The 20079-nt window shown below is 40.8% G+C and overlaps 1 protein-coding gene across 2 annotated transcripts; it reads left to right on the top strand.

Moving 5' to 3' along the window:
• Positions 1-1374: 1374 nt before the first annotated feature.
• Positions 1375-14732, top strand: lbh (LBH regulator of WNT signaling pathway). 2 transcript variants are annotated; one of them, XM_061696635.1, is made up of 3 exons: positions 1375-1612; positions 9582-9679; positions 13263-14732. In XM_061696635.1, exons 1-3 carry the CDS (start codon positions 1585-1587, stop codon positions 13470-13472), a joined length of 336 nt encoding a protein of 111 aa, XP_061552619.1. In that variant the 5' UTR covers positions 1375-1584; the 3' UTR covers positions 13473-14732. The 2 variants fall into 2 exon arrangements, with proteins under 2 accessions (XP_061552619.1, XP_061552620.1); XM_061696636.1 differs by lacking the exon at positions 1375-1612 and adding an exon at positions 1805-6143.
• Positions 14733-20079: the final 5347 nt, after the last annotated feature.

Below are 20079 nucleotides of genomic sequence, written 5' to 3'. Positions count from 1 at the left end.
TGGAAAAGGTACCGTGCACGACTGTAGTTAAGTCTAGCGTTCAGAAACTGCTGCAAAGTGAAAGAAATCCAAAACAAATAGTAAATAAAATATAAAACTATTTTATAAATTAAATTCATGAGACCTTTATCAATGTTTTCTTTGATTGTATTTCATTTCATTTTAAAAAGAAGTTGAATAAAATAATAACATAATGCATTTAAATTAAATCCAAATTATACTTTGATTTTGTTTGAACTTTTTTTTTCAGTAGAATTTTGAAATTGAAAGTGAATTGTTTTATTTTAATTATTTTTATTCTAAATGTTTGTCTGCTAGCAGACGCTAATCTGTGCTAACACCGCAGTTACTTAACCTTTGGACTTTGAACTGATGGTGGAGTTTTTTTCAAGTGGGTGGTTATTATGTTAATGGTCCATATCAGCAGGTCAACACGTTAAGCATTTCCAGTGGAAAGGTCAGGTGGCCTTACAGTTTCTGCTGTCAATATGTTACAAGCGACTGGGACGCCATCTGACGGGAAAAGCAACCTCCTTAGTTAAATGTGTGACAACCTGGGGTTGTGTAATAGGTTTATTCCATAATTCTGTGCTGTGACTTTTCAAGGTCGAAATGGCACCAGAAGTTGTTCGTCATGAAAGATGAGTTGATAGCTGGCTATTTTGACGATCACTTTACAGGGACTTTCATTGAGAATCACAGTTCTCGAGTATTATACAAATATATGCATCCATGTCGTGATCTAAAACGGCCACAGGGTGACAGTAGAGAACTGCCGAGGTTTATTCTAGCGACTTCCTCCCTGAATTCCGGCGCACCTGCGCTCGGGTGATTTTATTCGGCGTGAAGGTCACACGCACACACGCGCACACGCAACGCGATCATATGGTTGCATTTTTAACGGCGGTCACATAGAGACATTGTTACAAATGATGTCATGCACTCGAAAAGAACATATTTGATGAGTGGCTTTCTGGCATCGCAAACAGGCCGATCGTCATCATCTTCATCATCATCATCATCATCATCATCAAGTGTCTGCTCGTCATTCCAGACGTGCCGGGACTGTTTATTTCGTCGGACCCCACCTCCACTGCAGGCGACAAATCGACAGCATCCTGCCGCAGCATCTCCGCGTTCTTCACCACCACAGTAACACACACACACACATACACGCAAAATAAAATTTAAAAAAATAAATAAATTAATTTTTAAAAATAAATAAATAAATAAAATAAATTAAAAAAGCGAAATGACGGGCGGGCTGACGTAATCACTTAGCCGGCGCTAATTGGCCGGCGTCGGTAAAGGGGCGGGGCACTCGCCATTGAGGAATTTGACGGCAACGTACGGAACCACGCCTTCTGAATAAAAAGTGTACAGAAGAGTGGCGGTGTCGAGCAGACGAGGACGGAGACCGGACGAAACAGCACGACCCGGCTGGCTGTTTAGTCTTTTCGAAGTACTGTTTTGAGTCCGTTCAGGGTTGTTTTGTTTTTAAATGTGACGTTTCGACCTGAAGTTTAAACATCCAAAGAGTCTCAAGCTCATTAGCACCATTGGCAGCAGGTGCGATTCGAATGCATGTCTGTATTTCTTCAGACTAATTCAGGTAAGTCTTTTTTTTTTTTTTTTTTTTTTTTTTTTTTTTTTTTTTTAATTCTTTGTTTTAAAAACCGTGTCTACCTGTTGCTTTGTTTATTTAAAAAAAAAAAAAAAAAAAAGATTTTTGTTAATTTAATCCAATACATTTTTAACAGGTGATACAATGTGCCCCAATGTGAGCATCAAAACGGGGGGGGGGGGGGGGGGGGATAAAGCGTGTCAAATAACGTTTATAATTATTGTTTACTCCATAACAGGCAAGTCTTTAGGGATCATTTTAATTTTTTTGGGGGGGGGGCGGTCAGTCCTTCCCCTCCCCTCCAGCTCAACCCTCTAGTTGTATAATGGCTGCAGGTGCACTACAGTCACAAAAGAGGATGCACTCGTGTATGGACAGCCGTTTGAGCATTTATTTCATATCCCTGATGTACAAATGAAGGTCCATTCATATACTAGTACCCTCTTTGTCCTCACTAGTAAGGCAATTTGGCTCACAAGTAGAACCACAGTGTCTTACTAGTAACATTTTACCACTACTAGTGCTACTTTTGGCGAATGACTACGATATCAGGGCTATGGAATAAATGCACAAATGTGTTTCCATTTAATTTAATATCCATGTTAAGGTCCTCACGAGTAAGACAGTTCATCTTAAGTTTCATGTACCAGTACTCTACTAGTGTACCTTTTGGCTTGCGAGTATGAAAGTGAAAGCTGCTTGAGCATTTAGTTTTCTTTTGATAGCCGTCTGCATCAGTAGGCTCTTTCTCCCCACTAGTAATTCATTGGACTAGTAGAATGACTGTGTCTTAGTAGTTGTCGTTTTTCCACTGCTAGTGCCAATGTTGTACAAACTTAAGATGGATATCAGATGGAAAGATAAAGTAGATATGTTAGATCTACTGTATCTATTTCGGAGAACTACATGTTACTAGTGAGTCTCAACCATGCCCTAGTTGATCTGGATAACAAATAAATGATCAAACTGATTTCCATACCGTTCACTACTACATGATGTTTTTGCACACTAGTAGGTCAACTTTACTCTGGTCACTTATAGTCGTTCTACTAGTGTGCCCTAGTTTTACTAGTAAATGCACAATTCAGTGCTGGTAGGGTATAGAATAAATGCTCAAACAGCTTTCCATTTCGGCTTGTGCCACACGCTAGTACCACCAAAGTGCCCACTAGTAATTTTGTGTCTTTAGTAACATGTAGAATGTCCTACTATTGTGCGGAAATATCATACAGTAATGGATAAAAACCTAACTAGTAAGATACAGTTCAACTCGTGCACTGCATTAATAAATAAAAAAAACAGCTTTACATACTTAAGGCATTTCTTCCCAATCAGTCTCCTGACTCCAGGTGACCTTAATTCACCTAGGATGATGATGTGATTTTTGAGACTTTTTATTGCATATGCGTCGAACCTCCTTCCTGTCTCCGGGGAGGATGTGCTAGCTGCTGCTTTTTCGTTTTGTTGGTGAGCATTGTTCTGCAGGTTGTCGCCTCGCCAGGAAGTTTACACTTGACGGCTATCTGCACTATGACAGCACTTTGCTCCTGCACTTTTTTATTTTTTTTATTTGCAAAGTACAAGACAAAGGCCCCAAAAATGGTAGAATTATTTGGAGTTCAACCAGTTCTATGAGACTTCACTTCAGTCAGGGGTGTCAAACTTGTTTTCATGGTTGCCCTCAGGGGGCAGGCAATAAAGGTGAAATCTCAAATGTATAATCACTATGCATGTAATGGTATGCCTAAAATCTAGGTTTGGTTAGGAACCTTGGTTTTAAGACTATCCATAATCCAGTCAACAACTAATAATTGTATTCTTGACGTGTGACCCACTTTCCGTCTAGCTGCTGATCTGTAGCATATGTATTTAATCCTACCTGGGTCAAGGTGTAGAGGATTTTACCTGCACAAGGAGAAGTTTAAGTCACTGAGTAGACGCGTGGTCATCGCTGAAACCTTCAGCCACCGGTGTGTTCTATATACTGTAGCTTTTTATGGAATCTATTTACAGCTTGGTAACTTATAGGACACTGTCTACACTTTCTACAATGGGAAACGCTGTTCAACCTTGCATGACTCTTGCTGCTAACTGAATGGAAAGCTGTTTGGGTGATTTATTTCATATCCGTGATATCCAGTTAAAGGTACCACCTAAAAAATAATAATAATAATAATTCTTGGATCTCCAAGTACCAAGTGTTCATCCGAAATGCAACAGTTTTATTCCAAAGTATACTACCAATCAAAGATTTGCAGACACTTCTCCATTCAGTAGCATTAGGAAGTGTTCCAAACCTTTTGAGTCGTAGTGTATAGTTATTGTAAGTCTCTATAACATTATGCAATATGCACAGTTTGTGTTAACACTGCACTTAAATGGGAAAAAACAAACTTGAATACTTCAACTTTATTGGCTTAAATGAATAAGTATTGTACTAAAACGTTAAATACAACTGAACTGAACTGTACTTCGACAGTGATTCTTTCGCGAACCACTTCAGAGAGCCCGTGTACCACTAGTGGTACTAGTACCACACGTTAAAACACTTTATCACACTAACACACTCAATTGGCTTTACGAGTGAGCATAATTAGTGTACTTGTATATATCTGGAAATCAAGAATAATCAAATGCTCAAATGGCTTTCCATACAGACTGGCCTTTGTGTGTTTCCCTTCCAGGTGGATTTGCGAGCATACACACTTCCTCCTCATTGTGCCCCCGTTATGTTTTATTAGCCAAATGTTCTGTTATTCTTAGCCAAGCAGGATGTTTATACGATCGCCGTGTAGAAATATGACTGGCAAGGCCAGAGTGTTTATCTTTCTTCCTGCTCCTCAGGTCGTCACTATCGCACTTCCCTGAGCATCCCTCCATCCCCTCCTCCTTTTTGCATGCCTGCATAGCCCTCCTCTGCATCCCACTCAAGGATGAAATCACATCCACTGTGATAAACCTCATCTCTCAATTATTATTATTAGTCGTAGTAGTAGTAGTATGCAGCTCGAACAAACATTTATTTCTGGTGCTGTCCAGTGATAGTCCATTTATTGAAATAAAGCACCGCAGGTAGACTCCTCCAGGAAAGTGGATCTTCCTCCACAGCAACGTCACTGAAGTGGTCCACCTCAGATCTTGTCACGGTCATTCCGTTCAGAATCCATACAGCAACAGCCTCTGTTCCATAATCGCCACCTGACACGCTTGCCAAGCAGGAGAGGAGGGGGGGAGGAGAGAGGCGAAGCAGCAGTTAAAAAAAAAAAAAAAAGGCCAAAAGTTGCTTGATTGGATTCAGGTCTGGGGAACGGGCCAGGCCAGTCCATAGCATCAATGCCTTCTTCATGCAGCAACTGCTGACACACAAAATGTCTGTGAGCCATGAGACTTTTTGTTGTTTTTCAGCAGTGTAGTAGTCGAAGTACAAGTGTGCGTTAAGTGCGGCTAGAACGAGCATGAACCCCTACGTTTACGGCTGAGTTGGCCCGCCTAGAGTCCAATCAATGCAACGAGATTGGACACGTTGGTTAAAACTCCCCGAAAAAAACACACCAGCTTTGAGTTTGCTATTCTCAAGAAGCATTGCCAAACGTGAATCACGCCTCACGCGAAAACCACGCTCAGTGAAAATATGGAAACTTAATACTTTGTTTTTCTCTACTGTTCTTTCTTGGATGATCACATTTTATGACCATTTTATACATGAATCCAGGTAATTCCAAGCGTTTCATGTACATTTTCCAGCAACTGTGTATAGAATTAAACTGTACAATACCACTGCCCTATGTCAAAAGTAGTTAAAGTGGTGCTAATGGTAGATTATTTTAGAGAGGAAAATAATGTTAACCGCTGTAAAGTAAAACTTTGCAACAGTAAATTGCACACTTGCTGTTAACTGGTGACTGATGCAGGTGTGTGTATGTGTGTGCGTGTATAACTGTCATATGCTTGGGAGGAAAGTCATTTCCCATAAAGACGGAACACAGCTGACTTTGTGGTGTGCATGGCATCCCTGTTGGCATATTTTCGCAGAAACCGTATTGGACTGAGCAGCCAGGATGGGATGAAGACATGTTCCATTTCTTGGACTATGCTTATCGTCCCACTTTTCGAACATTTTTGGGGATAATATTTTAGCCTGCCATGCCGCATCATGTCACTGACATGAATTCGAAATGACTCAACGAGATGATACTCGTTCTTTCACAAACATGTTGCACCCTGTCTGATGTCAGACTTTCCAGAAGCGAGCAGAACCGTGTGCGAGTGCGTAATCGGGACTGGAAAAAGTGATTAAAAAGCAGTCGCAGTCTTTTTTTGTTTTTGTTTTTTTGGCTGTAGGGGTTAATCAGCTGCCACTTAATGACTCATGTCATGTGATGCCACTAAGCCCCCCCCCCCTCCCCCCCCCAAGAACTGCTCATTTGAGTGGACTCACTGGAGACAGACAAATTAAAGCTTAACCGTGCGTGTCCTCACGTCCAATGCTCTCCTCGGATTAATCTGTCATCAGACTGCGGTATGTTTTGTTTGTTTTTATTTATTTCAGCCTTTTGGAGCATCATTGCTCCCAGGTCATTTGTTGTACTAATTGATTCAATCAAGCTCTACGTACAAGTTTGGGTTCCTGAAGAGGAACCATTTTGGGTCTTAAGATGAAGAAACCTTGCTTTACAGACGCATCACACAAATGTTATTTACATTTTAAGTGCTTTTGATTGACCTTTGTTGTAACTGATTAAATCAAGGAGAAATCAAATTGATAGGTATTCTTCATGACAAGAAACAACCTGCTTTACAGAAATATTGGGCAAATTCTTATATTTTTAGTGCAGGTGCAAGCGCTTTAGTTGATTTTGTTTTGTCATGTAATTGGATGTTGGTTACTATGTTTTAACATTTGTGTTTTGGGTTATATACATATTATGAATTTGCTTAGCTGTGAAAATATTTTGCATGTTATCACAATCAGCTGCTGCCTCGATGTACTTTCTGCTGAATCACTGTTCTTCTGACCAAGCGACCTCAAGTGTGAAATGTCGTAATGTGAAACAGGACAGTAGTTTTGTGACTATTTTGGTGCCTGTTGAATTGTGGTTGAGGCACACAAATATTTTTTTAAAAAGCCATCAAAATGTAGACACTGTTTGAGAGGTAATTGATACTTTTTCCCCCTATTTTTCCTTTCCGTAACTATAATAGATTTGAAATGGAACGATCGACTAATTGAAGTGTAGATGTTCAGCTTTAATGTGAGGTTTTGAAAAACTATGGCACTTATTCAGGAATTTCAGCCATTTTATGGAGACTGGTGCATATCATTTTTCACAATTCCTTTGGATCACAATGTTTCTCTCCTCCTCGGTCATTATGATTCAAGTTGATTTTGGCTACATCTGATTCCTGAACACGAGAGACTCAACCCCCCCACACCCCCAAGAGGTTTTCTCACCAAGTCTAAACAGGCTTTGATGTTCTTGAATGTCAACTGTGGTTTACTAGTCATGAAGGCATGATTGTCTGTTTTGACAATGATGCGCCTTCTCCAGTATATTATTGACTTTCTTTGGTTTCTCTATTCAACAAGGAAAATATTCTATCTGCTGTAGTTGTCTTCCTGTAAATCGTAACAAAGAAATGGAATGGAAAGAATTTGACAGTTCTCTCTCGAACTGTGTGTGTGTGTGTGTGTGTGTGTGTGCAGGGACGGGGTTTACAGTATACTTACTGTAATGCCCCCACATCTGGGAAAGGAGAGCCACAGTCGCTGATGTACTTTTCAGCTGTTTATTGAATGCTGGGAGAATAGTAAAAACCCAGCAAGCGCACTCACGCAGAAGTTGCTGTCAACCACAGCTCACATCCAGACACTTGCATGCAGATTTTCCATCCCTTGCTGCAGCATCAGGCCCGGCCTCTTAAATCCATGTGGGAGAATAAACTATAAAAATGTGGTCGCTCCATCGCGGAGTTTCACTTATTGTGGGTGGGCCTGAAATGTATCCCCCGTGATAAACAAGGCTTCATTGTGCTCAAAAGCGTTTGTTGGGTAAAAGCAAAACTACCTTGGTAGCAACCCCAGGATTATATTTATTAAAAAATAAAAATAAAAAATCCTCTCCTGTAACCAGTCTTACTTTTCTCTGTGAAATTTAGGATTACATGTCTGCAATAAAGTCTCAACAACCCGTGCCCAAAAAGACAAAGGTAGTTTCGTTTGAAGTCACTGTTTTAGAGGCATTCCGCCACTGGTCGTTGAAAGACTAATTAGACTTTGAAAGACTGATACAGACTGGTGACGACAAATTGTGAAAAGTTTTCAGCATTGTGTGTGTGCCGAGTATGGCAGCAAAGTTGATTTGCCATCAACATGAAAATGTAATAACTGGATTGCACAAGGTTTACAGCTTGACCAAACACCTTGTGATGTTCACACCCTAAAAAGATTGATAGGCCAGCAGAAACTTATAACTGCAATAACTATGTACAACGGCCCTGTTTATTGCTTCTTGTAGCTTTGTCATTTTTATAATTGGCCCCCCCAAAAAAAAAAGAGGTATTTGACATAAAATGGCTAATGCCACATTTTTGTGATGCCTCTTAAAACTCATTCACTGCCATTGACGGCTGCTGAATTCAAATATCCATGTTAACATAGAGTACTGGCAGTGAATGAATTGTAGGTCTTCTGACCGCTTGCTAAAGAGGATTGTCGGTTCATGGAGTGTGTTCGACACAAGCCAGACCAATGTTCACGCATTCCTTTGGGAAGATGTTTTATAATGTAATGGATGTTTCAGTGTGTTCTCTGTGGGCTTTAATCTGTCTGTAATTAAATGGTCTTTAAAAAAAGAAAAAAAAAAGTTCTAAAAAGACCACAAGCAAGAACATTTCCTTTTAAATGACATTTATATTGTGGCGAATTGATTCACCCTAAGCGTTTACATAATTGTACTTATTTGTAAATCATGAGTTAATCACCAAACCTTGCATATATCCGCAAATAAACACGACTGAGATTTAAAGTAGGTCAAGCAAAATCTCCATTGAATTGGCTCAAGTCGACAGTCTTGTCACGGTTTTCCTTTAAAGCCAGCAAGCTTACAAAAGTCCAAGCTCGTACCAGTCGACCATAAATAGACGGTGTGAGAAGGCCGCCGAGCATTGCGTCCTGAGACTGCACGCAGGTCGCACCGCCGCCGCCAATCGTCGTCATAAAACAACAACATAAAAAATGACTGCGCACAAGTGAACTTCCAGGCAACCTCGTGCTACTTGGAAAGTTTGGTCAAGCTTTGATGGAACAAAAGTGCATGGAGTTCCTTCTCCAGTTGAATACCACAACCCCCTCCCCTCTCCACTATTTCCCCCTTAGTGCACTCTCACAATGACTGTGGAGCAGTGCAACAACTGTGTGCAGCTCTGCGGTGCATGAACATCAAGCATATTGCATATCGCTGTATTGGGGCCGGAGTTCAGACTTTGCGAACTGTGGGTACGTGAAGGCTGAAGTTCACCTTCAATGCATGAAAATATTGCAGATATTGTGAACTATTACCATAATAACCATCTTCATCTCATTGTTGTAGGGTGCAACAGCGCAGCATTTAAATTCCACAGATTTATAAATTTGTTTTTAAAAAAGCATGTTAAATCATTCCTTTAACAACATTGTCTACCAAACTGTTGAGCTGGCATCTGTGGTACTTAAAACTATTTTGCTTATTGTGCTCTACTTGATTGTTCCTGCGGGTAGTTAGTCATTTAATTGTCTTAAAAATGCCTTGCTATATTTCTGTTGGAAAACCACCGTGCATTTTGGTTCTGTGTAGTGAGTGGTAATTGGGTAAATATTGTAAGTTTTAATTAAACACTGTTAAATGCTACCCCTAATACGTGCTGATTAACAGTCCGCTTTTAACGACAAACACCACATTTTTCTTTTCCTGCACTTCAGTGTTTGTGCCCGTCCGAGATATGACTGAGGTGATGATCAACAGCACCCCCATGGATGACATGAGGCTCAGTCCCTCCAAGGACAGACTTTCCTTCCAGGTACGTTTTACACACACACACACACACACACACAGTCATGGAGGACTGTTCCACTTTTGGTCAAAAAGAGAAAAGTCTTGTTTGGTCAAAATTTGAACAGCATATTTATTTGCCTGCCAGTTTATCTATATCCACTTTACCAATTTCCAGTTTCTCCCACGGACAGAAGTATAAAAAAAAAAGAAAAAAATAAATATCAAAATACATTACTGTATCCACGCACTTTCAAATCAGCCCCATGATTGAAGAGGTTAGCCCTGTGTAAAGTTTTATGGAAAGCAGTTTTTTAAACCTTTAAAAAATAATAATAATAATAATCCTCATTTTTGTTTTTCTTTTTTTGGAGGGGTGGGGGGGATTAACCCCAAAAACCCTTCAAGAATTTTGGGTTAAAAAAAATAAAATAATTCAATGCACTTATGGCCAACAATTGTCCATGGATTTTCGCTATTTGTGGTTTGGCCCAGTCCCTATCCCCGTGAATAGTGGGGGTCCACTGTATACCAAAAAGCCAGCTGCTTTGTACAATATAGTCTGGCCTGAGTTCAAAGGCTCAGTTTTTAAGGCCAAAACAGTTGTTTGCGTCTGAACGAAAGACTGGAAAAAAACCATAAGTTGTTTTTGAAAATGTTCTGGCGGAAAATGGTTACGTAGTGTTTCCTACTGTGAACAAAAGATCATCAAAGCAATACCTCTCCATTTTGTTTGGGATAAAGACATAAATAGGTTAGAAAATTCGGACTGCAGTCAGAATCTGACACACTGCGATGTGTCGTCGAATGAAAAAAAAGGTTTCTGTGAAGCGCTATTGCTTTTTTTGTAAATTCATCATCAATTACCTTAGCTGACTGGCATGTCGGTCGAAGACACAATCGGCCATCAGGTGGTTTTGACAAGCCCCTTCAAGCAGCTTTGTTTCACTGTCAGCTCAACAAGGTCATCCAAACACACAGCTGCTGTACCGCTGTCACATTTTGCACCTAGTGTAGACACCTAGGGATTAATGTGACGCAGCGTTTATGATTTGGAACGCCAACATTGCGTCCGCTAGTCTGTAAGCGATGCCCGTCTTGAAAAGGATGTAGCTTGACCCAGAGGAAGAGGCTGACTTCCTTTTTCTGTTTCACACACCAGCTGCCTCGTCCCGTCTGAGAGAAGACTGGAGCAGATGCTAGGGAAACTGGTGCAGAGGGGGCACTAAATTGTGTACTTCTTTTGCGCACCACACCTTGGCTTTTTGCCTCAAGGTTCCAGACTCTCCTTAAAGGAAACTCTGTACCAAGAAGCCTGAAATACCACTTCCGACATCGTTGATTGGACTAAAGGCTGAGTCTCCAAGTATACACTTATGCAATAAGCACTGATTTTTGGAGCTTTGATGATTTGCCACGTAACACAAAATTCAAAGGCTCTTCCCGCATCCTCGACCCATCTGTCTAGTATACCCTGTACGAATGCGGTTGGGATTGGGTGAATTCCTTTGGAGGGTTTCATTCAGGTACGGACCCTGGAAATTGCCCAAATCTTTGGTAAAGGGCTCCTTCAAAACCAACATTGCAAATGACTTGTTGTAGGTTTACCATTTATGTGTTGGTAGTCACTCCCTATCCACTATATAGTGCCCTATATAGAGTACAGTATAGCGAGTTTGCCATTTTGTAGTCCAGTTTGAATGTGTATTGAGGTTATCCACTATAAAGTGCCCTCTATACACCCCTCAATGCATCCTGTGACCAACCAATGGTCTCTAGAAAATGATTACAATTACAAAAACGAATGTGACTTCTACTGTGAACTGGAATGCGTCTGTAACATGTCACTCATGCACATAAAACAGTACGTCGTGTTACGCATGTGCGCAAACACGAGGCGCCGTGGGTTTATGGAAGTAAATATTCCCCCCACATATTGACCTGCAGTGTGAACGCGTGCCTTACTGCCACACATGGGGTCAAGCATTTGTTTTATGGCCTAGATGTTTTTTTTAATACAAATATTTACTGTAATTGTGACTAGACTACTGCATTAGCGTAAGTTAGTGACAGACAGCATCAGCAGCCTTCTGACTTTGGGTTACGTCACCGCTGTAGGAACGGAACTCCGTCGTAAACTGAGGAGCCTTTGTATATATTTTTTTAAATTTGACTCACGAGCAAATGTTTGAGCATTTGCAAAAAAATTACTTAACAAATATAATGTTGGTTTGGTCCTGTTGGTACGCAACAATCCCAAAATAGCAGCTGATGCTCTGTCGTCTCTTCCTGCCGCTGTAAGTGAAACGAGTTGTGACGCGTGTCCAAAGGCAAAGTCATTCGCCGCCTGACTCGCTCAACCCTCCCCGCCCACCTGCTTTAGTGAGAATAAACTCCCAGTGATGGACTCTTGTTTTCCTAACCTGATAAATTCTCACAGTCCACAGAGAAGACGACATATTTGCCGTCTTCTCATGCGTTTGATGGAATTCCTGGAAGCTTGGACACAGCTGCATCCCTTCTCTCTCGTCTCATCTAATGCTTACTTTCCACTCGGCACTTTGCCCAGACGCTGACCCACCACCCTCAAACGTCTCCCAGTGAAATATGCAGGTCTAAAAATACTCATCCACTTTGTCCAAACAAAAATGCTGTTCTTGGACCTGATGTTTTTTTCTTTCCCCGCCCCTTTGGGCTGTTACGCTGGTTCCTGAGAACTTAGAAAAATTGGAGGTTGTGAAATCTCAAATAATCTCTGCCGACGGGGCTTTGGCCAAACCCTTGATGACTCAACCTTATTCCATGTTCCTTCCTCAAGCTCCCCCCAACTCCAATGAAATATTCAACACTCAATGGTGACTCTTACGGGATGTCGTTTCACTTTTTCTCTTTTCCGAATGGGCCAGTTTACAATCTATTATTATGCCCTTGTATAATCTGTACCGAATGAGTTCATAACGAGCTGTGAGCATCTTGGCATGCCGCCCTCCCCCGCCTGCAAAGCACTTTAGATTAAACACGATGCAGCGTTTTAGCGCAAAGTCCATCGGACATGTTTAATTTGCCACTGATGTAACTTGTGGCTAGAGTGTGAGGCAGCTACAATTACTGTCCCTTACTGCCTAATGTTATGTGGGGGGCGAATCTGATTATACCCTACCAGTTAATGTATTAGCTGAGGACAAAGCGCCTACTACTTTGAGCATTTATTTGAGATCCAGCTTCAGCTCCATATACTAGTATGCTATTTGTCTTCACTAGTAAGAGAGTTCATTGCACTAGACGTGCTAACCTCTAGTCCGATGTGCTGCCTCACAACTATACAGCGCGGTTCCTTGACCTGAGTTTAATTTGTTCCATGACCATACTTGTAACGCAAGTCATTCGCAGGCAAATCAACTTTCCCCATTGAAATGAACGGAAATGCCAATCATCCCCTCACCCAAAAAAATTGTAATGGGATTATTATTATTTTTATTGAATTATTATTGTTATAATCTAATTCAAATCTTGTAATTTGGGGCACTCTTAAATCAAGGCACCACTGTATTCTAATTGTGTGCGTTTCTGGGGGAATGGCACGTTTTGATATTGCCGTCTGTCCTCGGCAGATCTTCCCCGACCCGTCCGACTTTGAGCGCTGCTGTAAGCTCAAAGACCGCCTGCCCTCCATCGTGGTGGAGCCCACGGACGGCGAGGTGGAGAGCGGCGAGCTGCGCTGGCCTCCTGAGGAGTTCCTGGTCAGCGAGGAGGACGACGAAGAGGAGCCCAACCACAGCGTCGTCCAAAACGGACAGGTGACCGCGAACTCCCAGCGCTAGGAGCCGTGTCGTAACTTCCGATGTCAGACCCGCCTCACCCTCGTTCACGCACTGGTCACGCTGCACCTTAAACCTTTCCAGCTGACACCACCCGAAAGAGAAGCAATACACCCTTCTGTCGCACTGCCAGACGATGGGACCCACTTTACACACTTGAGAAAAGACTGGGTGGTGGGACTGCGCTCACATTGGGGCCACAAAATGCTTCCCCCCCCCCCCCACCCAAAAAAAAAAAGCAGAACTTGTTCTTAACCCTACAGCTGTGTGTTCACTTTCTGGATTGCTGTTAAGTATTTGTCTTTGCGTGAGAAGGTTTTGTTTGTTGTTGTGGGTGTCAAATGTGGTGAGGATTTTTTTTATTTTTTATTTTGTTTTGCGGTCGAAAGTTGACATCTACGTACTACTAGTGAAGTGCTAGATGTTGAACTAAGAGATTCTTGTAATGTCACTAGGAGAACTAGTAGCATGCAGATGTTAACTAGTGCACAGGTTTGCCTCAATACTAATAGTTGTCCTACTAGTGCGGACAAACCGTACTAGGACCTTTTACAGCTGTTTGAGCATTTATTCAATACCCTTTATATCCAGATTTTAAAAAATAAATAAATAAAAAAACATTAGTAAGGTGGCCTTTCTACAAGTGTGCTGATTTGTCTTAGTGAGGACAAGGAGCATACTGGTACATGGACCTTCAGATGGATATTAAGAATATTGAGTAAATGCGCAAATGACTTTAAAGCTCAGTGTTCTAGAGGGAAACCTGTACACTAGGTGACAACTACTGTATGTGCTCGTCGTTCTACTTTTGCGCTCGACTGGCGGTTTTAAACAAGTGAGCAAAGGAAAGGAGGCTAACATGCTAACCGGATGCTATTTGCCCGCCAAGGGAAGCCTTATGACTCGATCGCATGCAAATTACGATATGTTTTTGTGGTTTTCCCCCGCATCGAGCTAATGACGTTGAACGTATACAGTAAATAATGGATCCCGTCGCAAGTGAACGCCCCTTTGTATTCTTCAAACTTGTTTCTTTCGAAGCAGCTGTACTTTTTGTCACAAAGTAGCTTTGATATGTAGACCATTCAACACGTTCCACCTTAAATGTCAAAAAGTAGCATTTCCGTCCACTTTTTCTTCTGACTTGTCATTTGTGGCATTAGGGCTGTGTACAGGATGTTGTTGTTTTTTTTTTCTTTTTCTTCTTCCTTCTGTCTATAACCGAGCAGGTTGTTGTTATTTTTGTCAAGCTCAGGGAGAATAGCTGCCATCTTTTTTTTTTTTTTAATTTTCTTTTTTTTTTTTTTTTTTTTTTTTTTTTTTTTTTTTTTTGGTCATTGTATTTACACCGCTTTTTTTTTTTTTTTCTGACTGTTACAAAAGCTGTAAATAAACTTGAATTTGCTAACCCAATGGTGTGCTATTTGGCCTACCTGCTCTTCTTGCACTTCCTTTCATAGGTAATGGAACAGTGAGGCTAATTCCTCAGTGAAACTGAATCCATTTGGGTTTGACATACAGTAAGATCAACATGAGAAAAAAGAGCTGCCTTGTGTTTGAAAAAACAAGCAATTGTGGAGCGAAGACTAGTTGACCAGGAAAAGTGCATAAAAGGTGACTTTGTACAGTACAATAAAGTAAAGTGCTTTACAGGCCAACAATTAACAAAGACTGCTGACATCACCTGATCTAACCCCACAGTCAGCAAGGGAAAACTCAAAACCATATTTGGAAAGGGGGGGGAAGAATCCTTGAGATGTAATGTAAATTTTAAAAAGTGAATTCAAAAAACTTTTTGGAATATTTGTAACAAAAGGTCGATTTAAAAAACAAACAAAAAAAGTATGGTATTATTAAATTGGACAAGACTCTTCTTATAACAAGGGCTCTAAATAATTGTCTTGGACTGCCACTATTAAGTGTTTATATTATTGTGCTCACTATTGGCAAACTAAAATTTACACTGCGCTGACATGGTGTCATTCGGCTTTAGAGGGGGACATAAATAACCACTGGCGCGCTTCCCATAAACACAATCTCAATGATACAAGACTCATAAAAACAATGGGGTTTCACGGAAAAGGGTAATGGATGGGAACTAGGGGGATTTACGGGAAAAACAACCACTTCCTGATCACTTAACACTGGAAAACGACTGACGTGTATAGTGGTACTGCCAGCTGTTGGTTTCTTGCGCTAGCTAACCACCAAATGGTTAACCGCCATATACGTGTCACTAGTGGCCAACGACTAGTTAGCTCGACATAAGTTTAAAACGTTTAAGTCAAAATAAACCGAAGGTAGACAGTGCGGTAGGTTGCTACATTATAAATACATGGACAAGCTAGATATGGCCTGAATATAAAATCTTAACTTTTTTTTTCCACAAAAATACTATCATTTATTTTTTTCCCCTCCCTTTGCTAATAGAAAAATTCAAAACAAATTTTGCTTTTTGTTTCTTCCCCCTTCTGGGATTTGCTTTCGTTTCTCTTGATACCAAGCAAACATTTTTAATTGAATTCTTTACAGATAATGTGAAAATAAGTGCTGTAAAAATTTACTTTTTGTCAAAACATTACACTATGTGGTAAAGTTTGTGATCACCTAGACAATGTTATGTTTTCCATACAAATATACCATTGTACAGATATAAGTTCATGAGCGGTATAAAGTTCCGGGGTCTGAAATCAGGGTTCTAAATGTCCTTATTTTTTCAAGAAAAGCCCTGTTTATGCCACATTAACCATGTCTGATTATTTTATCTTCATTGAAAAAAGTAACTGTTCTACATGACCTAAAACTTTTGAATGGTAGTATATTAAGTATCTCACAAAACCGAGTACACCCGTCATATTTTTATCAATATTTTCATCCATCCATCCATTTTCTTCCGCTTATCTGGGGTCAGTGTGCCGGGGCAGCAACCAAAACAGAGAAGCCCAGACTTACCTCTCCCCAGCCACTTCGTCTAGTTCTTCTGGGGGGATCCCGATACGATGCCAGGCCATAGTCTCTCCAGCATGTCCTTGGTCTTCCCCGGAGCCTCCTCCTGGTGGGTCGTACCCGCAACAGTTCACCAGGAAGGCGTCCAGGAAGATTTCTAAACAGATGGCCAACTTCTGGCTCCTCTCGATGCAGAGGAGTAGGATTTCTACTCTGAGCCCCTCCTGGATGACCGAGCTTCACGCCCTATCTCTAAAGGAAGGCATTGAGGTAAACACAGAAAACACTACCTTTTGATCACAAGTGACAAACATAACACCTAACAAGTCTGTGGCTGACTAGGTAGCGAGCATTAGAAGCTAATAACACTTTTTACTGACAACGCTGTATTTGCAACTCATTTCAACAGGTTTACCCTGAAGCTAACGTGTAGAATGCTTCTCAATGTGTGTCACTGATAGACCTTCTTGCTCATTCTTGGAATTCTTTCCGATGGAAACAATGTTAACGCTGATCCCGGAGTGTCGGCCGAGTCTGACCTGACGACCAGTCGACGAAACTGGCGACTGGTTCTCCGCATTAAAATGTCTTACTTAAACACACACTTTACTTTCTGGGGACTCGACTTCCCCTGAATCTAATAACAAGTATGTACATATCTGGTTGCAGCTAATGTGCAGTCAATGTCTGTCTTTCAGGTTTAGTCTTGTTTTTAATTATTTTAATTGTCTTTTTTTTTTAGCGCTGATTGTCAAATTCCTCTGTGTCTACTTGATGCATTTGGTGAGTAAAGGAATTCTGATTGACACAGCTGCTCCTTCACACCCGCCCCGATTTAGCATTAGTCCACGAGTCCCCATGTAGTAAGCCATGAATGGAAAATCACTCCGATGTACTCTTTTTAAACTCTTTTTACTGCATTTCCCTTTTTTTTTTTTTTAAGCCGCACACCCCATTTAACATTCCGACAGATTTGTCGCATCACCTCTCCACCACCCGAGTGGGTAAACCTGTACAATCTAATGCAGTTTTTACAAAACTTTAAAAACAAAAACGCACACCCCCTTCAACATCCTGACTGAGTTGGTGTTCCCATGCTTCCTCAAGTGTGAGAAGCAATAGAGTCAAGCTTACAGGACATGAAGCAAATGAAGAAGTGGGGGATTTTTTTTATTATCTGTCTGGAGAGGCCAGACAGGGTAGATACTGCATGTGGCAGCGTGAACATTGAGATAGACACAGAACACAAGGAGAGGGGAGCAAGTGGTGAAAATCATATTTGTGCACATCTGTCTGTATGTTAGCAGACTAACTCCTGGTTCATGGAGTATTACCTAAAATGGGACTGTACCATTTTTTATTGTGGGAAGGTGGGGGTGGGGGGGGATTGTTGTTCCATCATGACTGAAATGCCATCGCAAAAAGAAACGGTCAGTTTTCCTGCTGGCCTCACTCTCCTGTAACATAATTTTATCCTGTCACTTTGATTCAGCTCTGGACGCGGCAGTATCGTACTCCACAGTCTCCACTTTGCTGTGACGCTCCGCTTTCTGGCTGCCCTCAGTCTCTTCTTTCAGATATATCTCCTTATTTTGTTATTTCTATTTACGTTAGCTTACCGTGTTGCATTGGCTTAGATCTGAAAGCTGCCACAGTCTCCACTTTGCTGCGGCCGACTGTCTGTTTTTCTACACCATTTCTGATAAAGGACAAAACAGCACAAAGGATGTATCTCCAAATTCTAATTATTCTCTGTAAAAATAATTTAACAACAACAATGATCATTTTAAAATGTGTTCATTTATTTCAGAGACTTACTTCTATCCTTTCAACAATTCCAAAATCTTTTTTTTTTTTTTCTGTATTTAAAAAAAACATTTTGAGATAAAGCTAGTGTTTACCTACTCTTCTACACAGTATAGGTAAGTCACCATGTTTTATATATACTTTAAACTTGGTAAAATCTCAGATGAAAAACTGTTTGACTCATTTCCCTGACCGTTTGTCTTGTTATTTTTGTTCCTCCCTCTGGTTAATTTAATGTCTGAACCAGTTCAAATCTCCAGTATGGAACTGATGGTGCTGATGATAAGGATGTTGATTTATACCTCTGGACTCTGACATAGCCTTTAAAAGCAGAGCATGTGTCATTTGTTTCTTCTACCCGCCGCTACACCGCTCTACTGTTACACATGATGTCAGCATGTAGTGATGTACTTGTGTGTCTGTGTCTGTGTGTGTGTGTGTGTGTGTGTGTGTGTTTACGTGTGTTGTGAGCGAGTCAAAGAGACAGGCTGACAGACAGACTGAAAAGAGAGAGAGAGAGAGAGCACTTAGTCAAACTCAAGACTTTTCCATGAGCTTGCTCCCTGTGGCATGCACTCTGTCTAATAGACCGGAGTGACCCATGCGAGCCTTATCACTAAACAAGTCATTCTTGTCACTCTTAACTACGATAGCAGTTACCCCATCGACAAATATCTGCAACGAAAACTTCGTCCACCCGCCTTGTTACGTTTTTGCTTACACAAAATAATGTTAACATCAGTAGCATGTAGCCAAACACGTAACGGGGTAATGACGAATATGAAAATGTTCAGAGAGGTCATTACTAGTAAGTAGTTATGCTTTATTTTCATTTTATTTAGTTGTATTATACACTGCTTAACTCATTTCTCCACTTGTATGACAGTTGGGAATGTGAAAATGTGACTGAAAACATGGTCTGTACAATTCCCAACAAAGGAACGCTAGATTATGGGAATATGGTAATTTAGCCATAAGACATTTGATCATGTGCTTTTGTTCCACAAAACACAAAAGTATATGCCAGTTTCCCTTTCCATTTAATCAAATTTCCAGAATAAATTTAGGCGAACTGCACAAGTTCAAGTTGGACTGGACATGCCTGTTATGTAAGTCAACGTGGGAAAGACAAGAGTGACTTTTTTTGGGCATCGCTTCTCGTCTCCTTTGAGTCTATTGATAGCACTTTAAACTTGTTTTCTTTTTTTATTGCGAGAAGGAGAAAAACGTTTGTTCTTTTTAACATTCTTCCCTTTCACGACCTCTTTCAGTCTTCTCGTCTTACCGCCGCACTTCCTCTTCATGTCCCCGGGCGTTGCACCTGCGATACCTCTGTTCCCTTTTAAAGCATCTCTTTGTAGTTTTGCCATGTGCTATATCGGTGCATTTATCTAGCCTGTGTCCCTTTGTGTACCTCCCATAGTCTGCAAGGTAAGGCGGATTACACTGGCGAGGACATAAGATGCCTATTTAAATCAACACGTATGGAGTCCACTATATATGTACGAGTATATAATACTAAGACGACTACTTAATAATGAAAAAGTGCTTTGATGTCGCTTTTCCGCTGCAAAGTACCAGCTCGGGTTTCCATGTCACAAAAGTACTGCGAAAAAACACTGCACAGAGAATGCATCATAACCCAAAAAACAATGGAGGTGACTGCGGTTGTCCTGTTTTTAGTTTTCTGCTTAAGGAGAGACATTCTATCCTCGAAGAGACTGAGGGTTTTAATACTGCAGCATCCAGAGCTAAGTTAAAGCAACATGGTAAGTGGACATTAATTTGAAAAAAAAAAAAAAACAACAATAAAAAAAACAATACCAGCGTTAAGGAGACAAATTTTATCCAAGAGAAG

The sequence above is a fragment of the Phycodurus eques genome, chromosome 14, assembly GCF_024500275.1.
Source record: "Phycodurus eques isolate BA_2022a chromosome 14, UOR_Pequ_1.1, whole genome shotgun sequence".
Taxonomy (NCBI): domain Eukaryota; kingdom Metazoa; phylum Chordata; class Actinopteri; order Syngnathiformes; family Syngnathidae; genus Phycodurus; species Phycodurus eques.
This window is presented reverse-complemented; position numbering and strand designations above follow the sequence as displayed.